The sequence below is a fragment of the Squalius cephalus genome (assembly GCF_949319135.1).
Source record: "Squalius cephalus genome assembly, chromosome: 16".
Classification (NCBI taxonomy): Eukaryota; Metazoa; Chordata; class Actinopteri; order Cypriniformes; family Leuciscidae; genus Squalius; species Squalius cephalus.
The window spans coordinates 37060833-37085832 of NC_137137.1; the positions used below are offsets into that span (position 1 = coordinate 37060833).

A 25000-nucleotide genomic window follows, 5' to 3' on the forward strand; every position below is an offset into this window, starting at 1 on the left:
ACACACACACACACTTACACACACAGACACACACACACACACCTGAAGGGGTTTATTCTGAGATAACAACCGGCTGGATGTTCATTATCCCGCTTATTACACAGATTCTTGCCACATAATTGAATAATTAGACACGAATTATTGATCTGAGTTGAAATATTTTAAGAGATACGGTATATAGACTAGACGGATTTCAGAAAAATGGCCTTCTATAAGAAGTGAGGAGCATTTATGGGTACAAGTCGGGAACCGGCCTACCTTGCATATTTCAAGGGTGCTGAGTCCAAAAAAACTGGTACCCAAGCGAAATTTTGAGTTTTTTACCTTCTAATTTGCATATCAAAATGGCCGCCAAATTGCCTATCTTGCTCAGTCGTTGGACCATTTTCCCCTAGTTTTTTGTAAGTAGGCAATCAAGATGAGGAAATTAAGTTTCTAGATCGATAGTCAAGGGTCAGCGCAAAGATATAATGGAGGCTCACTGCCTTTTTTATGTATATATATATGCAAAATACCAACTTTTAAGGTGAAATTAAGCATTATTTGTGTCATTTTTTAAGGCCGACATACATATTCAATCAATATCACTCTTAAATGTTCCCAGTGTATATATGATATGTGATGTATTCCATATTACATAATAACTAAGAAAAACACCATTGCAAGTTGTCTGAGATTTCATTTTTTTATGCAAATTAAGCATTTGTTCTCTAAATTCTAAGACGGGAAAACCCCAGGTGAATAGGGAAAAAACACCATGAAACTTCCCTTGAACAGATCTACAGATCACATCTTGTTTCTGTATATTTTTGCTTCCGTCTCTGAATGGCGCATATGGCGGCCTGTTTCATTTACCTCTCACACACACACACACACACACACACACAAACACACACACACACCAGGGTTATAATCGTTAACGAAAACTAACGAAAAAACGAAAACTAGGTGTGAAAAAACATTGTCGTTAACTGAAATAAAAATAAAAACGAGGCATTACAAAAAAACGCTAACTAACTAAGTAAGGGATAATGTATAGATAGGCGGTCGTTATAGCGAATAACAAGCCCGACAGGCTGAACGGGACCCGACGCGAAGCGGAGGTACATTAAGAAAAAAGAAAATAGTATATGTGGTTGGCAAAACTAACTAAAATAAAATAAAATAAAATTCTAGAGTAAATGTCCTTAGTTTTCGTCTTTGTCAATGTCTTTAATTTTTTAACGCTATTTAAAACACGCAGCGTATTTGTGAGATGTAAATCTCATGACCAGATTTATGAAATAAATCTCTTTTCCGTGAGATATTGAAGCCAATAAATTATCCTTAATTTTGTATTAATGTAAAACGTGTTGCAGCAGCATGCAGACATAGGTAAGATGGCTCGCCTGCCTATTGGCTGCTCTGCGGCAACTGCACCAGCCTATCGAGAGAGGCCCTCATGACGTCAGATCCAAGCGCCCTCAGCGTCACGTCCCGCCGAAACGGACGTGGCCAGGGCCTATAAATATAGCTCGACGGGCTGGATAATCTGGTTTTTCATCGCCGAAGCGAACCAGAGCGTGTTGCAGGCACGGCAAGATACGCAGTACTCGTTCCCTCTCTAGAGAGAACCGAGGTTACATTAGTAACCGAGTACGTTCTCTTACGAGAGGTTCTCTCGTACTGCGTAATATCTTACGCTATGGGGAACACAGTGTAAAACGCCGTGCGTGCTGAGATCCAACACCAAAGTCCCAAGGGCAGGTGCCCGGGGCTCATACAGTGGAAAATCATCAAGTACTCGCAGAGAGTCCAGGAAGAGAGGCTACAATAGCATCATTCCTGTAATAAACAGCATCCTATATGGAGCAATTATAATGATAGTGTACCATACAGTCAGGGCGAAAACTCTGCCTAGTCTGATGAATATTGTGGGTCTTACACACTGCCCAAAGGGTTGCATGATCTAACAGCGAGCGTTGCTCAGGCAGTTTCAGTAATCTGGGCTGAAAGCATCGGGGCAGACAATACTGATCTATTAGACCGAAAGCAGTCTAGCCTGCAAGGCAGGAACCTCTAGGTTATAAAACCTAATAAATGTAGACGGGGAGGCCCAGCCTGCCGTCATACAGATATCTTGCAAGGCAATCCCACTAGACCAAGCCCACGACGAGGCCATGCCTCTTGTGGAATGCGCTCTGACACCTAATGGGCACTGCAAGCCCTTAGAGGTATAAGCCAGCGCTATAGCATCGACTATCCATCTGGATAGGCTCTGTTTCGACACGGCTAGTCCCTTAGAACGTCCGTAGAACGAGACAAAGAGCTGCTCTGTCTGTCTGAAGACAGCCGAGCAAGACACATAAGCCCTTGACACCCTGACCGGGCAAAGGAAGCTTGCGTCCTTCTCCTCATTAGAGACCGGCAGGGCCGACAGGGAAATCACCTGAGCCCTAAACGGTGTGTTGAGGGATTTAGGAACGTACCCGTGTCTTGGCTTGAGTATGACTTTCGAGTCATTTGGCCCAAATTCCATACACGACGCACTCACTGAGAGCGCTTGCAAGTCCCCTATACGCTTTACTGAAGCGAGAGCCAGAAGAAACACTGTCTTGAGAGACAAATGTTAGATGTCTATAGATTGTATTGGCTCAAATGGGGCACCTTTCATGGCCTCCAGAACCATAGAAAGGTCCCACATGGGAACTGATGGAGGTCTGGGAGGATTCAGCCTCTTAGCTCCCTAAGGAGGCGAATGACCAAATCATTCCTTCCAAGTGACTGGCCAAGCGTTGGTTTAGTAAACGCTGCTATGGCTGCCACGTAGACCTTGAGCGTGGATGGGGTTCTGCCCCTATCCAGCAGCTCTTGCAGGAAGGAGAGAACCTCCGCCACCCCACAGTCCGGGGGTGATATGCCACGGGCTGTGCACCAACTAGAGAACACAGACCATTTCGAGGAATAGAGCCATCTAGTAGACGGGGCCCTAGCCTGCATGATTGTGTTTAATACTCCCACCGGGGGGTTAGCAGGTACCTGTTGATGGTCCATGCATGCAGGGACCAGAGCTCCGGGCGAGGATGCCAGATCGAGCCCCTGGCCTGAGAGAGGAGATCCCTCCTCACCGGTATCGGCCACGGGACAGTGTCTGCCAACTGCATCAGGACTGGGAACCAGGTCTGTTTTTTCCAGAGCGGAGCCACAAGTAGCACTGAGTATCCATTTTCCCTGATTCGCTCTAGCACCTGAGGCATGAGCGTGACGGGGGGAAAAGCATAGAGCGGACGGCGGGGCCAGACGTGGGCCGCGCTGGCCCACGTCTGGCCCCGCCGTCCGCTCTATGTTTTTCTCCTTGGAGAAAAACTCCGGACAGTGAGCGTTTTCTTGAGATGCGAACAGGTCTACCTCCACTCTGCCGAATGTCTTCCACAGCAGCTGGACTGTCTGTGGGTGTAGAGACCGTTCCCCTGCCGGAACATTGTTTCTGGACAGTCTGTCTGGTCCTATATTTAGAAGGACCGGCACGTGCGCCGCTACTCGGTACTCGTGCTTTCAGCCAGAACTGCAGTGGGCACATGCGAAGCACACCCAGCTGAAGTACTGACGATGCTGAGGCCATGAGACCCAGCGTTCTCTGAAATTTCCTGAGCGGGACAATAGCGCCATAGCGGAAGGATTCCGTCATGCGCTGAATATTCAGTGCGTGCTGTGGCGATAGCTGCGCTGTTATAGACAGCGAGTCCAGCTCTGTGCCCAGAAAAGATATTTTCTGACTGGGAGACCAATTGACTCTGAGACCCAGATTCTCGAGGTGTTCGAGTAAAATGTTCCTGTGCTCTATGAGCTCTGAGTGAGAGTACACTACCAGGCAATGGTTTGGAGAAATGCTCACTATGCCACACCTGAGCTTCCTTCACCCTTGGACATGGGATGGAAACATGGCGGTTCAGGACTACAGCCCATTCTTATGTCACAGAATCCAATACCTGAAAGTTGCCTGGAAATGATCCTGTGTACCTGTAAAAAACAATGCACAACACGCCAGTGCAAATGCAGAAAATCAGGGCTGTTATGCACTGCAATGTGTGCATGTCAGAGTGATGACCAATGTCCTTGTTTAAATGTGGAGTTGTAGTCCTCAAGTATACCAAGGCAAGGGGTAACCAAAGAACTTGGAAAAGGACTGCAGAAAGAAATACTAATCAAAATGAAATTCCAAAGACAAATGTCACACAAGCAAACTAGAAAGGTATAAAACAATTTACCAAAAACAATTTACAGAGGGAGTGAACTACAGAACTAAAAATCTAACAAAAAACAAACATAAAAGAAAATATACACAAACAATATGTTTATATTCAGCAGCTCTTGCAGGAAGGAGAGAACCTCCGCCACCCCACAGTCCGGGGGTGATATGCCACGGGCTGTGCACCAACTAGAGAACACAGACCATTTCGAGGAATAGAGCCATCTAGTAGACGGGGCCCTAGCCTGCATGATTGTGTTTAATACTCCCACCGGGGGGTTAGCAGGTACCTGTTGATGGTCCATGCATGCAGGGACCAGAGCTCCGGGCGAGGATGCCAGATCGAGCCCCTGGCCTGAGAGAGGAGATCCCTCCTCACCGGTATCGGCCACGGGACAGTGTCTGCCAACTGCATCAGGACTGGGAACCAGGTCTGTTTTTTCCAGAGCGGAGCCACAAGTAGCACTGAGTATCCATTTTCCCTGATTCGCTCTAGCACCTGAGGCATGAGCGTGACGGGGGGAAAAGCATAGAGCGGACGGCGGGGCCAGACGTGGGCCGCGCTGGCCCACGTCTGGCCCCGCCGTCCGCTCTATGTTTTTCTCCTTGGAGAAAAACTCCGGACAGTGAGCGTTTTCTTGAGATGCGAACAGGTCTACCTCCACTCTGCCGAATGTCTTCCACAGCAGCTGGACTGTCTGTGGGTGTAGAGACCGTTCCCCTGCCGGAACATTGTTTCTGGACAGTCTGTCTGGTCCTATATTTAGAAGGACCGGCACGTGCGCCGCTACTCGGTACTCGTGCTTTCAGCCAGAACTGCAGTGGGCACATGCGAAGCACACCCAGCTGAAGTACTGACGATGCTGAGGCCATGAGACCCAGCGTTCTCTGAAATTTCCTGAGCGGGACAATAGCGCCATAGCGGAAGGATTCCGTCATGCGCTGAATATTCAGTGCGTGCTGTGGCGATAGCTGCGCTGTTATAGACAGCGAGTCCAGCTCTGTGCCCAGAAAAGATATTTTCTGACTGGGAGACCAATTGACTCTGAGACCCAGATTCTCGAGGTGTTCGAGTAAAATGTTCCTGTGCTCTATGAGCTCTGAGTGAGAGTACACTACCAGGCAATGGTTTGGAGAAATGCTCACTATGCCACACCTGAGCTTCCTTCACCCTTGGACATGGGATGGAAACATGGCGGTTCAGGACTACAGCCCATTCTTATGTCACAGAATCCAATACCTGAAAGTTGCCTGGAAATGATCCTGTGTACCTGTAAAAAACAATGCACAACACGCCAGTGCAAATGCAGAAAATCAGGGCTGTTATGCACTGCAATGTGTGCATGTCAGAGTGATGACCAATGTCCTTGTTTAAATGTGGAGTTGTAGTCCTCAAGTATACCAAGGCAAGGGGTAACCAAAGAACTTGGAAAAGGACTGCAGAAAGAAATACTAATCAAAATGAAATTCCAAAGACAAATGTCACACAAGCAAACTAGAAAGGTATAAAACAATTTACCAAAAACAATTTACAGAGGGAGTGAACTACAGAACTAAAAATCTAACAAAAAACAAACATAAAAGAAAATATACACAAACATGTGGCAGTGGGCAACAAGGGGCGGCAGTGGCTCAGTGGTTCATGTAGATTGTCTACAAACCGAAAGGTTGGTGGTTCAATCCCCGGTTCCACCTGACCAAGTGTCGAGGTGTCCATGAGCAAGACACCTAACCCCAGCTGCTCCCGACGAGCTGGATGGCGCCTTACATGGCTGACACCGCCGTCAGTGAGTGAATGGGTGAATGTGAGGCTATATGTAAAGCGCTTTGGTGGCCATAGGTCTGTGAAAGCGCTATATAAATGCAGTCCATTTACCATTTACCATGTGATCTGTTCAAGGGAAGTTTCATGGTGTTTTTTTCCCTATTCACCTGGGTTTTTCCCATCTTAGAATTTAGAGAACAAATGCTTAATTTGCATAAAAAAATGAAATCTCAGACAACTTGCAATGGTGTTTTTCTTAGTTATTATTATGGAATACATCACATATCATATATACACTGGGAACATTTAAGAGTGATATTGATTGAATATGTATGTCGGCCTTAAAAAATGACACAAATAATGCTTAATTTCACCTTAAAAGTTGGTATTTTGCATATATATACATAAAAAAGGCAGTTAGCCTCCATTATATCTTTGCTCTGACCCTTGACTATCGATCTAGAAACTTAATTTCCTCATCTTGATTGCCTACTTACAAAAAAACTAGGGGAAAATGGTCCAACGACTGAGCAAGATAGGCAATTTGGCGGCCATTTTGATATGCAAATTAGAAGGTCAAAAACTCACAATTTCACTTGGGTACCAGTTTTTTTGGATTCAGTACCCTTGAAATATGTAAAGTAGGCCGGTTTCCGACTTGTACCCATAAATGCTCCTCACTTTCGCTTTTTGGGTACATCCCATCTAGACTAATACAGTCATACCACTTATTACACAGCATTTCACCACATAAATAATTATCGAGATAAGAGATATTTATTTCAGATTAAACTGTTTTAAAATCTGACCTGTTTGTGATTTATAATACAACAGTGAACAAAACAATAGTCACAAAATGGCAGCATCTGCGTTTATATGAAACAAGAGAGAGCGAGTCCACGATACTGGATGTCATAATCAAAATATTGAGTTTTAATATTTTATTAGCTCACAAAGCGCAAAAATTCCATGAAGAAAGACCGTTCCTAGCGAGTGTACAGCTGACTTCAGTGACCCGGATGAGCCTGTGTTTCTGTGTTCAGCGGCTGTTATCTGGGAATAGTATACCACTGGATGGAGTGATTGACCAATCAGAATCAAGTATTCCACAGAGCCGTGTAATAACATGAACATAATCAGTACCTAAAATTATCATTGTTTGTATTGGTGTTACAGAAATATAAACCGTTTCTAATATATAATATGAATAGACGTCAGCTCCGCTGGGAAGGAGATATAGAGACTGGAGCTCTTGGAACTTTAATCGAAAGCCCCTGGTGTCGGACTTCATTCAAGCTATTTTAAGGCATACAGATTTTTTTTTTTCATGGAATAAATGCTTAAATAAGTAATTTTGGTGATCGAAGGTGAGTTTTAGGGGATAAAATAATTGACTACAAGGGGGAATTTAACAAAAAGCACTGTTCACTAAAATGTTAAATATGGTATTACATCAGGAATGGCCTTATATATGTGAATCAGAACTATACATGAAACATATAGTCAGATGATTGTGTTGTGATACGTCACATCAGATGAATGTGTGTGTGTTTGCAGGCGGTCGAGTGAAGTGATTGGGTGTGTGATGCCTCCCGCCGCGCTGGCAGAGAACGTGTCTGTGTGTGTGGTGTACGACGGCCGGCCCTGCCTCAGCACTTCGCCCAGCTTCACCTTCACCTATGAGAAAAACCCCACGATCAGTCAGATCACACCCAGCAAGAGCTTCCTCAGGTACGACACACTACAGGACCGCTCAAGTGCTGATCACAAATTGTGTGAGACAGGAGGAAAACTGTGCTGGATGTCATATCCGCTTTATTCCCTACATTAGAGATGAACATTCTTTGGTTAGCTGGGCTTGATATTGCATACTGTGCACAGTACAGTCTCACATAGATCTGTTCCTCTGTATTCCTCATGGTGTCAGTGGTGGCCGCAGGATCTCGGTCACGGGTTACGGCTTTGGTCTGGTGCAGTCGGCCATGATGGAGGTGACTGGAATCGGACAGACGGTGAGAAATAATGCCTTTTATTGACAAGAAAACAACAGAATCAATGATGCAAACGTCATCAGATTCAGCACCTCTACAGAAGATGATAGAGTCATTATTCAGATCAGATCAGTTCATCATCTGATATCAGTGAACATGAATGTGTGTTTTCTGCAGAACTGCTCGTGTGTGTCGTCCACTCTCATGGTTTGTCAGTCTCCGGCAGCGGCTGAATCCCAGCAGGCCACGGCTCTCTTCTACCTGAACCAGGTGCTGTACAGAGGAGCGGGTTCTTCAGGGGATCGAGGGCCGGACGAGGACCAGGAGCCTCTCGCCGAACACTTTCACTTCGACTACGTGGAGGATCCACAATTCTACACCGCCAACAAGGAGAAGCTCATCAAACATCACACTGGAGAGCCGCTCATCCTCGTCATCAACGTGAGTGTGTGTGTGTGTGTAAGTGTGTGTGTGTGTGTGTGTGTGTGTGTGTGTGTGTGTGTGTGTGTGTGTGTGATTGTGTGTGACGAGACAAGGGAATGGGACACTGCATCCTGAGACACTTTGGAGAACGCCTCACCGTCATTATACAGTACTTCAGTCATCAATCACGCTGAGGCGTTCCCCAAAGTGTCTCAGGACGCGGTGTCTCGTTCCCTGTTCTCAGAGAACAAGGGTTACAGTCGTAACCCGAGACGTTCCCTTTCGAAAGGGAACTCGTACTGCATCCTGAGACACTTTGGGGAACGAAATACCCACGCTGCCATGCTGAGGGGATGTATGCCAATCATGGCTGTGCTGCAAGCACGAACACATTTAACTCAGAGTTAAGTCCCCGCTACTGGATGCCTCAGGCTGTCAGTAGCACTACCCCCTACGGCCACTGCCCAGGCTTCATGCTTAATGAGGAAGCACCTTTGTGGTCTTACAAGATTGACTTGACCCAGAGCCAGCTCAAAGGCCTGGACACCACAACCCAACTTAGAGGGGTTCCTTTAAGGGAGTACGGCCCAGACCTATTGGGCCCTAGCCTTCTACTCTCAGGGGGACCAGTGTCAACCCCTGTACCAGGGAGGCTAACATGCTTTATCAGCTGAAGCCATCAACCTGTTTTCTTTGAAGCATGTACCTGACCACAGTCTCTAACCAGAGACAGATAGCTCCTTCACAGGGCTATGGGGAGTGGAGGCCTCAGCGGGATGACTCTTAAGGAAGAGAAGGCCTGCCGTACTCACAGCAGAGAGTTTCTAGTGTTATCTCTTACCATGTGGAAAACAGCTAAACTTAAGAACAACTCTCTATTATGAGAGAGAGGCCTCTTCTCTATGCAAAGACGAATCTGTTTGCATAGAACTCTGGAGGATGAAGGCCTCATCATGTCGACTCTCAGATGAGAGGAAGCCTACAACATCCATGTAGCTTTAACAATCTGGCCAGAGGCGATGTACTCAGCATAATAACCTTAAAATAAAGTGGAGTAACGTTTATATCTGGGGTAGCCTGGTCGTTTGAGGGAGGCTTTACAAACATGTCCTGCTTGCTGGGAATTTAGAGGCCAAAAACCCTGTGGAGGCCTGCAATGATTCAACAAGAGGTGAAGTACTCTGCATGATTACCCTCTCAAAACGAGGGGAGTACTATCTACGTTTCTTGGAAACAACATGGAGGCTCTTACAGGGCCTCATCACAATGCTGAACTCAGAGCTCTATAGAGCTTCTAACAAAACGCTTTTAGGAGGTTTTACACCCGCTCGACCTGAGGCGCTTACTGTACAGGAGTCCCAGAGAGGGCCAACGACTCACAAAAAAGTGCATATAGCTCTGAGGGCATGTTCATGAACCAGACTGCTTACATAAATCACTGGTGACATTTTAGCTACCGTAGCCCAGGGTGACACACTCAGCTTCTTCAGGGGCTGCTGGCGTCTGCATTTAGAGCAGCCTGATTCTCAGGAGGCTCTTCTGTTCAGAGCTAACATCCGAGGATATCTTGGGCATGTGCTCGGACTTGTGTGCTCTAGGGAGCAACATACTTGGCTAAATGACTCTCTAGAATGAGAGGAGTAACGTTAGCTCGACCTGAGCATGTCAATGGCAGTAAGCATGTCGTTCAGCTCTATGAGCGCTCTCTCAAGAGTGAACCTGACCACAGTCTCTAACCAGAGACATATGGCGCCTCCACAGGGCTATGGGGAGCGGAGGCCTCAGCAGAAAGACTCTCAAAGAAGAGGAGGCCTGCCACACTCACACCGATGTGGTCTTTGTTGCACAACAAATCTATGTGTACAAACAGCTCAGTTTAGATATATCCAACTCAGAGCGAAGGGAGCGAAGGGCCTAAAAACAACTCTCAGTTATTAAGAGAGAGGCCTCTTCTCAAACTCTACCTGCAAAAGACAAGGGTGTTTGCACGGAGATCTGGAGGCAGGAGGCCTCAGCATGATGACTCTCTAATAAGAGGAGGCCTACAACACCACTATGGTATTTGCTAAACTATAGTCACTCTTTCAAAGCTCTAGAGAGTGGAGGCCTCAAGGGATAACTCTCTGGAGTGAGAGGAAGCCTAACCACACTTCTGACTACGAGTTCCCAGGAAGGCTCAGCCTACTACCAGTGTTACTCTAATATCCTCTGTAAATGTATATCTATAGATCTGGGAAACCAGAGACTCAGAATACCAACTTTTAGTTTTTAAATGAGAGGGGTCCACATAGAGCCCTATATGCAGTTCTGGTGAGGCTGGAGAGCCTACAACCTTACACTACTACAGCCCACGGGTTAAACTAAAGCCATAACAATTACGGAGAGTGTTCTCTGAGTCAGAAAACCCCCACTTCGGCTATCACTAGATATACTGGGACAAAGTAGTGACAGAGTCCCTGTAGCACTGTCATTTAGACGTGAGGTTGTTTTCAGAGGTCTAGATGGCAGGGCCAGAGCTCTCAGTGTCGATGTCTCCCCCGTTGAAAGGGGGGATAGGAATGGGGGGCATCGACACATACCCATACCCTCCACATTCTCATAGTTGGAATGCTGGAAGTGGTGAATGCGAGAAGAATACGGGTTCTTCCATGCCTTCTTGACCTCAAAGTCGAGATTTGTGTGTGTGTGTGTGTGTGTGTGTGTGTGTGTGTGTGTGTGTCTGAGTGTGTGTGGGTGAGTGTGTGTGGGTGGGTTTATGGCTGGTGGGCCTCTGGCGCGCAGCCATGGCCACTCAAGCCTAGCGGTGGCACGCTCCACCAGCTCAGCATACGCGGGGCTTGCAGGTTCAGCCATTACAGCATCTTCACCCGTGTCAGCCTCCTCCTGCTCGTCTCGGCTCAAAGCCCGCTGAGCACTGGCCGCTGGACCAGAGGATGCACCTGACAGCTCACCCTCATCATCCACCGAAGAGCGTGAGAGATTTACACCTCTCTCAAACTTGTTGGCAAGCTCCATCTGAGATCCCCAGGATCTCAGTCTCCTCTCCGCCTCTAAGCAAGCAGGACCAGAACTGCGGGGTGCGGACGACTGTTCTTCCCTCGAGAAGAGAGACAGACGAGAGCGGAGCATTTTAACTGACAAACGCTTGCAGTTTGCGCATGCGGACCCCTCAAGGACCGAGACAGAACACACACAGGTCGTGAGTGTCACCAGGTGTCAAGAATCTTGGACAAGGGTCGGCATAGTTCCTGAAGCGCTTGTTAGTGCCATGATATCTTCACAGTACCAGCCAAACAGTCCCTTAAGATGAAAAGAGGATGACATGTTCTCTTATACTTCCTGGTCGCACTAGTGGTGACGTCATGGCTGTCGCCGGCCAATATGTTTGCCATGAATATACAGTACTTCAGTCATCAGTCACGCTGAGGCGTTCCCCAAACGTGTCTCAGGACGCAGTGCGAGTTCCCTGTGCACATACCCTATGGTCTGTAATAACTAAAGTAGTTGAGCATTGCTCTCTCTCTCTCTCTCTCTCACACTCACACACACACACACACTGGGGAGAGTCCAGATCTGTGTTGCAGGACACTGAGAGTCTCTGAGAGTCAGACAGGAAGTATCTAACAGGCACAGCAGAGCGAGGGAGTGTTATTTTCCTTCTCTCCTAAAGAATGGGAGAGGAAGGAAGGAAGGATAAAGAGCTGAAACAGTGTCTGTGTGTTTGCCTTCAAAGTGTGTGCTTAATTATCGGAGGATGTTTAGTTGTTCATGTCATAAGCAGCTGTGATTCTGTCAATCACTTGATTTCTATTTCCACTGTGAAATACTGAACAAAATCCTCATCCACTTCCACTATCTGTATATTTACCATCACACACACACACACACACACACACACTCTCATATCTACACACACAGTAACGGTGGTTGTGTTTGTGTGTCAGAAAGGGCCGAGCGAGCTGGACCTGACACTGGACGAATACTCCGTGACGATTGGCTCAGACCTCTGTGACATCACCTTCCATAACGATCAGCTGTTCCACTGCACCATCAACCGCTCGCTGAGCGCCGGCGCTGGAGATCTGCCCGTCACTGTGAGTGAACAACTCACAACTCACAACTCTCAACACTCACACAACACTCACAACTCACAACTCACAACACTCACATCTCACAACACTCACAACACTCACAAATCTCACAACTCACAACTCTCACAACTCACAACACTCACAACTCACAACTCACAACTCACATCACTCACAACTCACAACTCACAATTCTCACAACTCACAACACTCACAACTCACAACACTCACAACTCACATCACTCACAACTCACATCACTCACAACTCACAACTCACATCACTCACAACTCACAACTCACATCACTCACAACTCACAACTCACAACACTTGCAACTCACAACTCACATCACTCACAACTCACAACTCACAATTCTCACAACTCACAACACTCACAACTCACAACACTCACAACTCACATCACTCACAACTCACATCACTCACAACTCACAACTCACATCACTCACAACTCACAACTCACATCACTCACAACTCACAACTCACATCACTCACAACTCACAACTCACAACACTTGCAACTCACAACTCACAATTCTCACAACTCTCAACTCACATCACTCACAACTCACAACTCACAACACTCACAACTCACAACACTCACAACTCACAACACTCACAACTCACAACACTCACAACTCACATCACTCACAACTCACAACTCACAACACTCATAACTCACAACACTCACAACTCACAACACTCACAACTCACAACACTCACAACTCACAACTCACAACTCACAACACTCACAACTCACAAAACTCACAACTCACAACTCACAACACTCACAACTCACAACACTCACAACTCACAAAACTCACAACTCACAAAACTCACAACTCACAACACTCACAACTCACAACACTCACAACTCACAACACTCACAACTCACAACACTCACAACTCACAACTCACAACACTCACAACTCACAACACTCACAACACACAACTCACAACACTCACAACTCACAACACTCACAACACTCACAACTCACAACTCACAACACTCACAACTCACAACACTCACAACACTCACAACTCACAACTCACAACACTCACAACTCACAACACTCACAACACTCACAACTCACAACACTCACAACTCACAACACTCACAACACTCACAACTCACAACTCACAACACTCACAACACTCACAACTCACACAACACTCACAACTCACAACTCACAACACTCACAACTCACAACACCCACAACTCATCATTCTGACATCACTTCTGCCAAGGTTTAATTGAAAACCCCTGGTGTCGAGTTACATTCAAACATTCTGCCAAGGTTCTCTTATATTAAAGTTATGAACAAACGTTCTTCCAGGAACATTAATAGAACGTTTGTTCAGAGTTGTCTGGTGTCTAATAATGATCTTAAAACATTATTTATACGTTGTGCCTAATGTTTTTAAATGTTACTACTTGTTTCAGAACATTCAAAAGTAACGTTTCCATTATGTTTGAAGAATGATACAATGGAATGTTCCTTTAACGTTCACATAACCAAGATTTTTTTATATTTTAAACTAGACATTTGAAACGCTCAAGGATCATCCAGAAACTGTTCATTTAATACACTCAACTTTTGATATTACAAACGTACTATATTTTAGAATAGAAATTAACATTGACCTTGTTTCAGAAATGCTATTATATTATTGTTAAAGTGTAGCTGTTGTAGCTGTACCGTGGTAATCAGCGGAGCATTCACTATTACACGGCTCAAGGACAGAAGAAGAACTTCTCATGCTGTGAGAGACAGACTGTTACTGAAGCTGAATGTCTCTCGCCCACATCAGCTTTATCAGTGTATCTGTATCTGACGTTAATCACTACCAGCGTAACCATCACTTTATTCTTTATCTGCTCATCGGTATCACTCTCTCTCTCCCTCTCTCTCTCTCTCTCTCTCTCCCCTCTCTCTCTCTCTCACACACACACACACTCTCTCTCGGTCGCTGGAAGTTTAAAGCAGAGCTGGAATTTCTCTGCCGTTCAACATCAAGCATGAAAACAAGAGTTAATCAAGCCCTGAAACGCCCTGCTTGTTTTCATGTCTGAATTCCCTGTTCCTTTGTTTGGTCTGATTGTGAAACACACACACACACACACACACAGCTATATTTAACACGCCGGAGCGCTGCATGACACAGCTAATGGAGCAGAGACCACTGAACGTCTCAACAGTGGAAAAGATCACAAACATCTGGGTCTGAGGGCAAATGAGGCATTGAGAGCGGTTTCGACACACACACACACACACACACACACACACACACACACACACACTCACAGTCATACACGCACACAAACTCACACACACACTCATATACATACAGACTCTCACATTCATACACATACACACACACACACACACACACATACTCACACTCACACACACACACACACACACACACACACACACACATACTCACACACACACACACACACACACACACACACACACTCACACACATACACACACACACACACACACACTCACACAAACACTCACACACACACACACACACACACACACACACACACACACACACACACTCACACACACACTCACTCACACACACACACACTCACACACACACTCAAACACACTCACGCGGGTTGTTCCATGGGAACGGCGGGATGGCTGTACATATGCACTGTGTTTATATGAGATGTATGGATTTACATTCTGGCCGTTTTTCCACATTTTACTAACAGGACAAATAGTGAGTGTCTGGAAACCACAGGATTAGGAAGCTAAACGAGGAACTTCTGTCATCATTTACTCATTATTATGTTGTTTCTTGTCCATAAAACTGTCTGTGATCTGTGGAACACACTAGATATAGAGTGTTCTATGCCAGGGGAGAGATAGCCCACGGGCGTCTCTTCAACCTGGGGCATCATCGTATAACCCTGTGCCTTTGCACCAACAATAGTCAAATAAATAGACGTCGCGGGCTCAAAGACACGAGAAGAATAGGGCTTGTTCCAAGATTTAGCTAACTCAACATGCAGATCTGGGGTCATGACGCAGATCGACACGCGAGCCCCATGACACTGAGGAAAGGCTCGTTCTTCCCGCAGGAATGCGAGCCTCGCGAGGAGTGCTTTGATGGAGAAGAGCTCGCTTCCCCCAGACAGAGGATGCAGGAATCGCGTGGATCATCCTTTGAGATGGGCGGCACGCATCTCTTAGCGGAATCACTCATTTTGATTACTACAACTCTTTTCTTTTCTTCAAATCTGTTCTTCAAATCTTTTCTTTTCGTTTGAGAGAGAAAGAGAAAGTATGAAAAGTATTTTTCCTGCCTAGCAAAACTAACTCCTTATAAAGGGTATAGTTTGAGAGCAAGAAAGTTTGATGCACACACACGGTACAAAAGACAAAACGACCCGATGAGCGCACCTGTCATGCATGTACAGCCTCTGACCTGCGCATCCCATTACGTCGTCATCAGAGGTTATTTGAAGCCAGATTCTTTGGCGTGTTTGTCACACGTGTAACGAAGACGTTTTCCCCCATAGAATCATTTACATTTACATTTACATTTAGTCATTTAGCAGACGCTTTTATCCAAAGCGACTTACAAAGTAGGACTAGATTAAGCGAGTCATCATGAAGAGGCAAAAAACAAAAAGCAGTGCAAGAAGTGCTCAAGATACAACGTTCAGGCATTATTCAGAGTAGCATAAGCCCGATAAGTGAGGTTTAGAGGGAAAGGGGAGGTGTTTTTTTTTTTTTTATGAGGTTAAGTGCTCCCGGAAGAGATGGGTTTTCAGATGTTTTTTGAAGGTTGTCAGGGATTCTGCATTCCGGATGAGGGTGGGGAGAGCGTTCCACCAGCATGGAACTGTGAATGAGAAGTTGGCCGATCGTTGGCCGATCGTAGGCTTCTGGCAGGGATGTAGACTCGTAGGAGTGAGTGAAAGTAGGAGGGAGCTGAGCCTGTGATAGATCTGTAAGCAAGCGTCAATGCCTTGAACTTGATGCGAGCAGCGAGAGGTAGCCAGTGCAGTGAGCTGAACAGAGGAGTGACGTGGGCCCTCTTTGGCTCGTTGAAGACAAGAATCAAGTGCAGTATTGAGAGTAGATTTTGAAAGGGAACACCTCCAATATTATAGAACTGAACACTTTAAACATAGAAGAATAGAATAGAATAGAATAGAATAGAATAGAATAGAATAGAATAGAATAGAATAGTATAGAATAGAATAGAATAGAATAGAATAGAATAGAATAGTATAGAACACTTCAAAGAATCACAGCTGTATTGCTGCCGGATCTGCTTATGTTCTCGCACGGTCAGATGCTCCAGCATGATGATGAAGATGATGATGATGATGATGATGATGAAGATGAAGAAGAAGAAGAAGATGATGATGATGATGACGTTTGCTCTTCTGTTGCAGGTTCGAGTGGGTCGTTTCCAGAAGGTCATAGCGATGGTGCAAATGGGTGGAGGCAGTGAACTGGCCATCGTGGTGTCGATCGTGGTCTGCTGTGTGCTGCTGCTGCTCTGCACTGTGGGTGAGTGCGTGTGTGTGTGTGTGTGTGTGTGTGTGTGTGTGTGTGTGTGTGTGCTGCTGCTGTGCACTGTGGGTACGTGTGTGTTCACTCTCTACACCTCGGATACAAAACGCATGATGTTCCTCTGCTGAAGTGTGTGTGTGTGTGTGTGTGTGTGTGTGTGTGTTCAGCACTGGTGGTTTACTGCACCAAGAGCCGCAGGGCAGAGCGCTACTGGCAGAAGACTCTGTTACAGATGGAGGAGATGGAGTCACAGATCCGCGACGAGATACGCAAAGGTAACACACTCTCGTTTTCGGGGGGGGGGGGGGGGGGCACTGTTTATGATCTGAGAAATACACATTCATCAGAACAGTAACAACCCGTATTTTCCATATCTGAAATAGACCAAGTTCTATATTATAACAACACCAAAACACAAGAGAGTCCATCCTACAGCCGCTGCTGCACAATATAGCGTACATGAGTTACCAGTGCAGATCTACACAGGTGGAGCTGGGGAAGGAGGAGGGTTTCTGAAGCGCTCATGAGTTACCAGTACAGATCTACACAGGTGGAGCTGGGGAAGGAGGGGGGTTTCTGAAGCGCTCATGAGTTACCAGTACAGATCTACACAGGTGGAGCTGGGGAAGGAGGGGGGTTTCTGAAGCACTCATGAGTTACCAGTACAGATCTATACAGGTGGAGCTGGGGAAGGAGGAGGGTTCCTGAAGCGCTCATGAGTTACCAGTACAGATCTACACAGGTGGAGCTGGGGAAGGAGGGGGGTTTCTGAAGCGCTCATGAGTTACCAGTACAGATCTACACAGGTGGAGCTGGGGAAGGAGGAGGGTTTCTGAAGCGCTCATGAGTTACCAGTACAGATCTACACAGGTGGAGCTGGGGAAGGAGGGGGGTTTCTGAAGCGCTCATGAGTTACCAGTACAGATCTACACAGGTGGAGCTGGCGAAGGAGGGGGGTTTCTGAAGCGCTCATGAGTTACCAGTACAGATCTATACAGGTGGAGCTGGGGAAGGAGGAGGGTTCCTGAAGCGCTCATGAGTTACCAGTACAGATCTCCACAGGTGGAGCTGGGGAAGGAGGAGGGTTTCTGAAGCGCTCATGAGTTACCAGTACAGATCTACACAGGTGGAGCTGGGGAAGGAGGGGGGTTTCTGAAGCGCTCATGAGTTACCAGTACAGATCTATACAGGTGGAGCTGGGGAAGGAGGAGGGTTCCTGAAGCGCTCATGAGTTACCAGTACAGATCTACACAGGTGGAGCTGGGGAGGGAGGAGGGTTCCTGAAGCGCTCATGAGTTACCAGTACAGATCTACACAGGTGGAGCTGGGGAGGGAGGAGGGTTCCTGAAGCGCTCATGAGTTACCAGTACAGATCTACACAGGTGGAGCTGGGGAAGGAGGGGGGTTTCTGAAGCGCTCATGAGTTACCAGTGCAGATCTACACAGGTGGAGCTGGGGAAGGAGGAGGGTTTCTGAAGCGCTCATGAGTTACCAGTACAGATCTACACAGGTGGAGCTGGGGAAGGAGGGGGGTTTCTGAAGCGCTCATGAGTTACCAGTACAGATCTACACAGGTGGAGCTGGGGAAGGAGGGGGGTTTCTGAAGCGCTCATGAGTTACCAGTACAGATCTATACAGGTGGAGCTGGGGAAGGAGGAGGGTTCCTGAAGCGCTCATGAGTTACCAGTACAGATCTACACAGGTGGAGCTGGGGAGGGAGGAGGGTTCCTGAAGCGCTCATGAGTTACCAGTACAGATCTACACAGGTGGAGCTGGGGAGGGAGGAGGGTTTCTGAAGCGCTCATGAGTTACCAGTACAGATCTACACAGGTGGAGCTGGGGAAGGAGGAGGGTTCCTGAAGCGCTCATGAGTTACCAGTACAGATCTACACAGGTGGAGCTGGGGAGGGAGGAGGGTTTCTGAAGCGCTCATAAGTTACCAGTACAGATCTACACAGGTGGAGCTGGGGAAGGAGGGGGGTTTCTGAAGCGCTCATGAGTTACCAGTACAGATCTACACAGGTGGAGCTGGGGAAGGAGGAGGGTATCTGAAGCGCTCATGAGTTACCAGTACAGATCTCCACAGGTGGAGCTGGGGAAGGAGGAGGGTTTCTGAAGCTCTCATGAGTTACCAGTACAGATCTCCACAGGTGGAGCTGGGGAAGGAGGAGGGTTTCTGAAGCGCTCATGAGTTACCAGTACAGATCTCCACAGGTGGAGCTGGGGAAGGAGGAGGGTTTCTGAAGCGCTCATGAGTTACCAGTACAGATCTACACAGGTGGAGCTGGGGAAGGAGGAGGGTTCCTGAAGCGCTCATGAGTTACCAGTACAGATCTACACAGGTGGAGCTGGGGAGGGAGGAGGGTTCCTGAAGCGCTCATGAGTTACCAGTACAGATCTACACAGGTGGAGCTGGGGAGGGAGGAGGGTTCCTGAAGCGCTCATGAGTTACCAGTACAGATCTACACAGGTGGAGCTGGGGAAGGAGGAGGGTTCCTGAAGCGCTCATGAGTTACCAGTACAGATCTACACAGGTGGAGCTGGGGAAGGAGGAGGGTTCCTGAAGCGCTCATGAGTTACCAGTACAGGAGGAGGGTTCCTGAAGCGCTCATGAGTTACCAGTACAGATCTACACAGGTGGAGCTGGGGAAGGAGGAGGGTTCCTGAAGCGCTCGTGAGTTACCAGTACAGATCTACACAGGTGGAGCTGGGGAAGGAGGAGAATTCCTGAAGCGCTCGTGAGTTACCAGTACAGATCTACACAGGTGGAGCTGGGGAAGGAGGAGGGTTCCTGAAGCGCTCGTGAGTTACCAGTACAGATCTACACAGGTGGAGCTGGGGAAGGAGGAGGGTTCCTGAAGCGCTCATGAGTTACCAGTACAGATCTACACAGGTGGAGCTGGGGAAGGAGGAGGGTTTCTGAAGCGCTCGTGAGTTACCAGTACAGATCTACACAGGTGGAGCTGGGGAAGGAGGAGGGTTCCTGAAGCGCTCATGAGTTACCAGTACAGATCTACACAGGTGGAGCTGGGGAAGGAGGAGGGTTTCTGAAGCGCTCATGAGTTACCAGTACAGATCTCCACAGGTGGAGCTGGGGGAGGAGGAGGGTTTCTGAAGCGCTCGTGAGTTACCAGTACAGGAGGAGGGTTCCTGAAGCGCTCATGAGTTACCAGTACAGATCTACACAGGTGGAGCTGGGGAAGGAGGAGGGTTCCTGAAGCGCTCATGAGTTACCAGTACAGGAGGAGGGTTCCTGAAGCCCTCATGAGTTACCAGTACAGATCTACACAGGTGGAGCTGGGGAAGGAGGAGGGTTCCTGAAGCGCTCGTGAGTTACCAGTACAGATCTACACAGGTGGAGCTGGGGAAGGAGGAGGGTTCCTGAAGCGCTCGTGAGTTACCAGTACAGATCTACACAGGTGGAGCTGGGGAAGGAGGAGGGTTCCTGAAGCGCTCGTGAGTTACCAGCACAGATCTACACAGGTGGAGCTGGGGAAGGAGGAGGGTTCCTGAAGCGCTCATGAGTTACCAGCACAGATCTACACAGGTGGAGCTGGGGAAGGAGGAGGGTTCCTGAAGCGCTCATGAGTTACCAGTACAGATCTACACAAGTGGAGCTGGGGAAGGAGGAGGGTTCCTGAAGCGCTCATGAGTTACCAGTACAGATCTACACAGGTGGAGCTGGGGAAGGAGGAGGGTTCCTGAAGCGCTCATGAGTTACCAGTACAGATCTACACAGGTGGAGCTGGGGAAGGAGGAGGGTTCCTGAAGCGCTCATGAGTTACCAGTACAGATCTACACAGGTGGAGCTGGGGAAGGAGGGTTCCTGAAGCGCTCATGAGTTACCAGTACAGATCTACACAGGTGGAGCTGGGGAAGGAGGGTTCCTGAAGCGCTCATGAGTTACCAGTACAGATCTACACAGGTGGAGCTGGGGAAGGAGGAGGGTTTCTGAAGCGCTCATGAGTTACCAGCACAGATCTACACAGGTGGAGCTGGGGAAGGAGGGTTCCTGAAGCGCTCATGAGTTACCAGTACAGGAGGAGGGTTCCTGAAGCGCTCATGAGTTACCAGTACAGATCTACACAGGTGGAGCTGGGGAGGGAGGAGGGTTCCTGAAGCGCTCGTGAGTTACCAGTACAGATCTACACAGGTGGAGCTGGGGAAGGAGGAGGGTTCCTGAAGCGCTCATGAGTTACCAGCACAGATCTACACAGGTGGAGCTGGGGAAGGAGGAGGGTTTCTGAAGCGCTCATGAGTTACCAGTACAGATCTACACAGGTGGAGCTGGGGAAGGAGGAGGGTTCCTGAAGTGCTCATGAGTTACCAGTACAGATCTATACAGGTGGAGCTGGGGAAGGAGGAGGGTTCCTGAAGCGCTCATGAGTTACCAGTACAGATCTCCACAGGTGGAGCTGGGGAAGGAGGAGGGTTTCTGAAGCGCTCATGAGTTACCAGTACAGATCTACACAGGTGGAGCTGGGGAAGGAGGGGGGTTTCTGAAGCGCTCATGAGTTACCAGTGCAGATCTACACAGGTGGAGCTGGGGAGGGAGGAGGGTTCCTGAAAGCAAATGCTTACCAGTATTTGAAGCTTGAGCTGCAAGCTCATTGGCTACTGATACAGCAGGAACGATATCAGCTGCGCCCTATAAAGAATGATGTGATTACGAGCAGATTGAGTTAAAGACCTTCTAGAGTTTCATGACAGAACTTTGTATTTATAAGTATAATTATGTTTCAAGTTCGGTTTTGTGTAACATGTTAAATATGAATTTTCTGATCTTGGACGGAGGATTAACCAACTCCAGGGTTAGGCTAAGCACATGCACTTCCACTTTAAAACCCATGTAGATAGATTTGCTTGAAATAATTTCAGGTTTTGTCACCTACACATCCCAGCCTAAACGCTCTCGTTAAATTATTTGTTATTAAAGCGTCTACTATAATCAATGAATCTCTTATCTACACCACCGATCGTTATAATGAGAGGATTTTGTTCAGTGCTGAGTTAGGGCCGTTTCACACCTACCTTGTTTGTTCCGGATTTTCTGACTTTTCAGTTTGATCCGAATCAAAACTACAGGTGTGAAGCCTCCCCCGGACCACGGTCCGAACCAAACAGACGAAATCTGGTCAGACGAAAAGAGGTAGTCTCGGTCCAGATCAAACTGAACAAAGGTTTGGTTCGTTTCTAGTGTGAAAGCATTGTCTGTATGGTTCGGACTTTCAGATCATTTACAGGAAGTTCTGGTGGTTCCCGCAGGATTGCTTGAGTCTTCTCCTCCTTTCCTGCCGGTGATGATAAAATGTGACGACAGGACGCAAGTACGTCATGTTAAGTTTTTAGTGCGCTCACATAACTGCAATGTGAAACCAAACCAAAACTAACCGAATGTATAAATGTATGAAAACATGAACTTTGATTCGGACCTTGGTGCGGACTCTCAGCTGTGAAAACGCCCTTAAACACCTCTGATTGGCTGTTGCATTCATGAAATCAGCAGATGTGTTTGTGATTGGCTACAATGCTCAACTCTGCAAAAACACACTGTAAATAGAAACCCTTGATGCTCTCCACAGCACAAACACAGAGAAAACTGATCCTGGACCAGCAGTTCTGGGCACCTTTCCCTCTGAAGCTCTCAGAAGCAGCAGTCAGTGTTTGAGTGGGAAGATTCCCGCCAGATCCTGATTCATAATTCTGAAGATAATGTCATGTTGAGCATTCTTGCTTTCTTTTAGTTGCGTAGACGAGATCTGATCAGATATTTCACCTGGAGTCTGAATATGAGCTGTACTTGATGAGACTCTTGTTGCGGTTTGTGCTTTTTGGAGCTTCCCGTTTATCTTAATTTTCCGTCTCCTGATGAACGAAAGCAATGCAGGTTTTGTGTGACATGATGGTGAACTGTTATTTAACTGTTAATATTCACATGCATTTATGAATATTACACTTTAATCTGAAATGACGTTTGTACAGTCAGCTCACAGTAAAGCAGCGAACACACATGGTTTGGGTTTGAAGTGTGTGATTGTTCTTTTGTTTCGGGTGTTCGGTTGTGAATGTGACCCGAGGGAGCGGAGCTTTCTGGATCGCTCACCCATCATCAGCTCTCGCTCTCTTTCTCTCTCGTTTCCTCCTGTTATATTCTTGGTTTCCATGGTAATTCTATCCCTAAATATACACAAACATCCTGTGTTGAAACAATAAGAGGATGTTTCACTTCCTGTTATCCCAGCAGGACTTTCCCCACAGCACTGATCTGACATCAGCTCAAATCATGACACACACACGCACACACACACACGCACACACACACACACACACACACACACACACACACACACACACACACACACACACACACACACACACACACACACACACACACAGTGACTCAGAGTTTGAGCTGTCATGTGTTTGACATAAACAGTGTTTAGACAGAAAACTGAATTAAATGGTTCACACAGAACGCATTATTCCCTGAAGTCTAGAGTTCAGCTGTTGAAGAGCTCTTCTCGAGTGTCACTGACTCCATCTACAGTTTAAACTGCAAACACCAGTTCTGCACTGTTGGAGGAGCGCATTACAAGTAACCTGAGCTACGTAATCAGATTACTTTTTCAAGTAACTAGTAAAGTAACGCAATACTTTTAAATGTAAAACAAAATATCTGAGTTACTATTTCAAACAAGTAACACGAGTTATTAGCTTCCCCATGTATTGACTGACAGCTCTCCTGTCCACATGTTGAGAGGATCATGAGGCGTGTGTGTGTGTGTGTGTGTGTGTGTGTGTGTCTGTAGTGTGTGTGTTATATGTGGACATGATTGTAGTTTTAGACTGAATGTGAGCATGCAAAAAAAAAGTTTGTTATACAAAGTAACGCGAATGTAATGCAACACATTACTTTTAATAAAAAGTAACTAAGTAATGCCATTACTATTTTAGGGAGTAATGCAATATTGTATATATTATTCCCATATCTCCATTTCTAAGTCTATATTAGTACACATGTAGTTTTCCTTCAGGGCTGAGATCAGACTCTGTCATGTTTGTGTGTCGCAGGTTTTGCGGAGTTGCAGACTGACATGACGGATCTGACGAAAGAGCTCAGTCGCACACAGGGGATCCCGTTCCTGGAGTACAAGCAGTTCGTCACGCGCACCTTCTTTCCCAAGGTACACACACTACACACTACACACACTACACACACTACACACTACACACTACACACACTACACACTACACACTACACACACTACACACACACACACAGGGGATCCCGTTCCTGGAGTACAAGCAGTTCGTCACGCGCACCTTCTTTCCCAAGGTACACACACTACACACTACACACACTACACACACTACACACTACACACTACACACACACACACACACACACACACACACACAGGGGATCCCGTTCCTGGAGTACAAGCAGTTCGTCACGCGCACCTTCTTTCCCAAGGTACACACACTACACACTACACACACTACACACTACACACTACACACACACACACACACACACACACACACACACACAGGGGATCCCGTTCCTGGAGTACAAGCAGTTCGTCACGCGCACCTTCTTTCCCAAGGTACACACACTACACACACTACACACACACACACACACACACACACACACACACACACACACACTACACACACTACACACTACACACACTACACACACACACACACACACACACACTACACACTACACTACACACACACACACACACTCACACAGGGGATCCCGTTCCTGGAGTACAAGCAGTTCGTCACGCGCACCTTCTTTCCCAAGGTACACACACTACACACACTACACACACTACACACTACACACACACACACACACACACACACACACACACAGGGGATCCCGTTCCTGGAGTACAAGCAGTTCGTCACGCGCACCTTCTTTCCCA

The 25000-nt window shown here is 47.1% G+C and overlaps 1 protein-coding gene across 1 annotated transcript in view; it reads left to right on the plus strand.

Moving 5' to 3' along the window:
• Positions 1–25000, plus strand: part of plxnd1 (plexin D1) — a 103694-nt gene that overhangs the window by 52010 nt on the left and 26684 nt on the right. Inside the window, exons 16-22 of the mRNA XM_079897545.1 lie at positions 7551–7724; positions 7921–8005; positions 8162–8425; positions 12352–12501; positions 16940–17057; positions 17228–17335; positions 24132–24244. Of these exons, the coding sequence (XP_079753671.1) occupies positions 7551–7724; positions 7921–8005; positions 8162–8425; positions 12352–12501; positions 16940–17057; positions 17228–17335; positions 24132–24244 (1012 nt within the window). The remainder of the gene's footprint in view (positions 1–7550; positions 7725–7920; positions 8006–8161; positions 8426–12351; positions 12502–16939; positions 17058–17227; positions 17336–24131; positions 24245–25000) is intronic.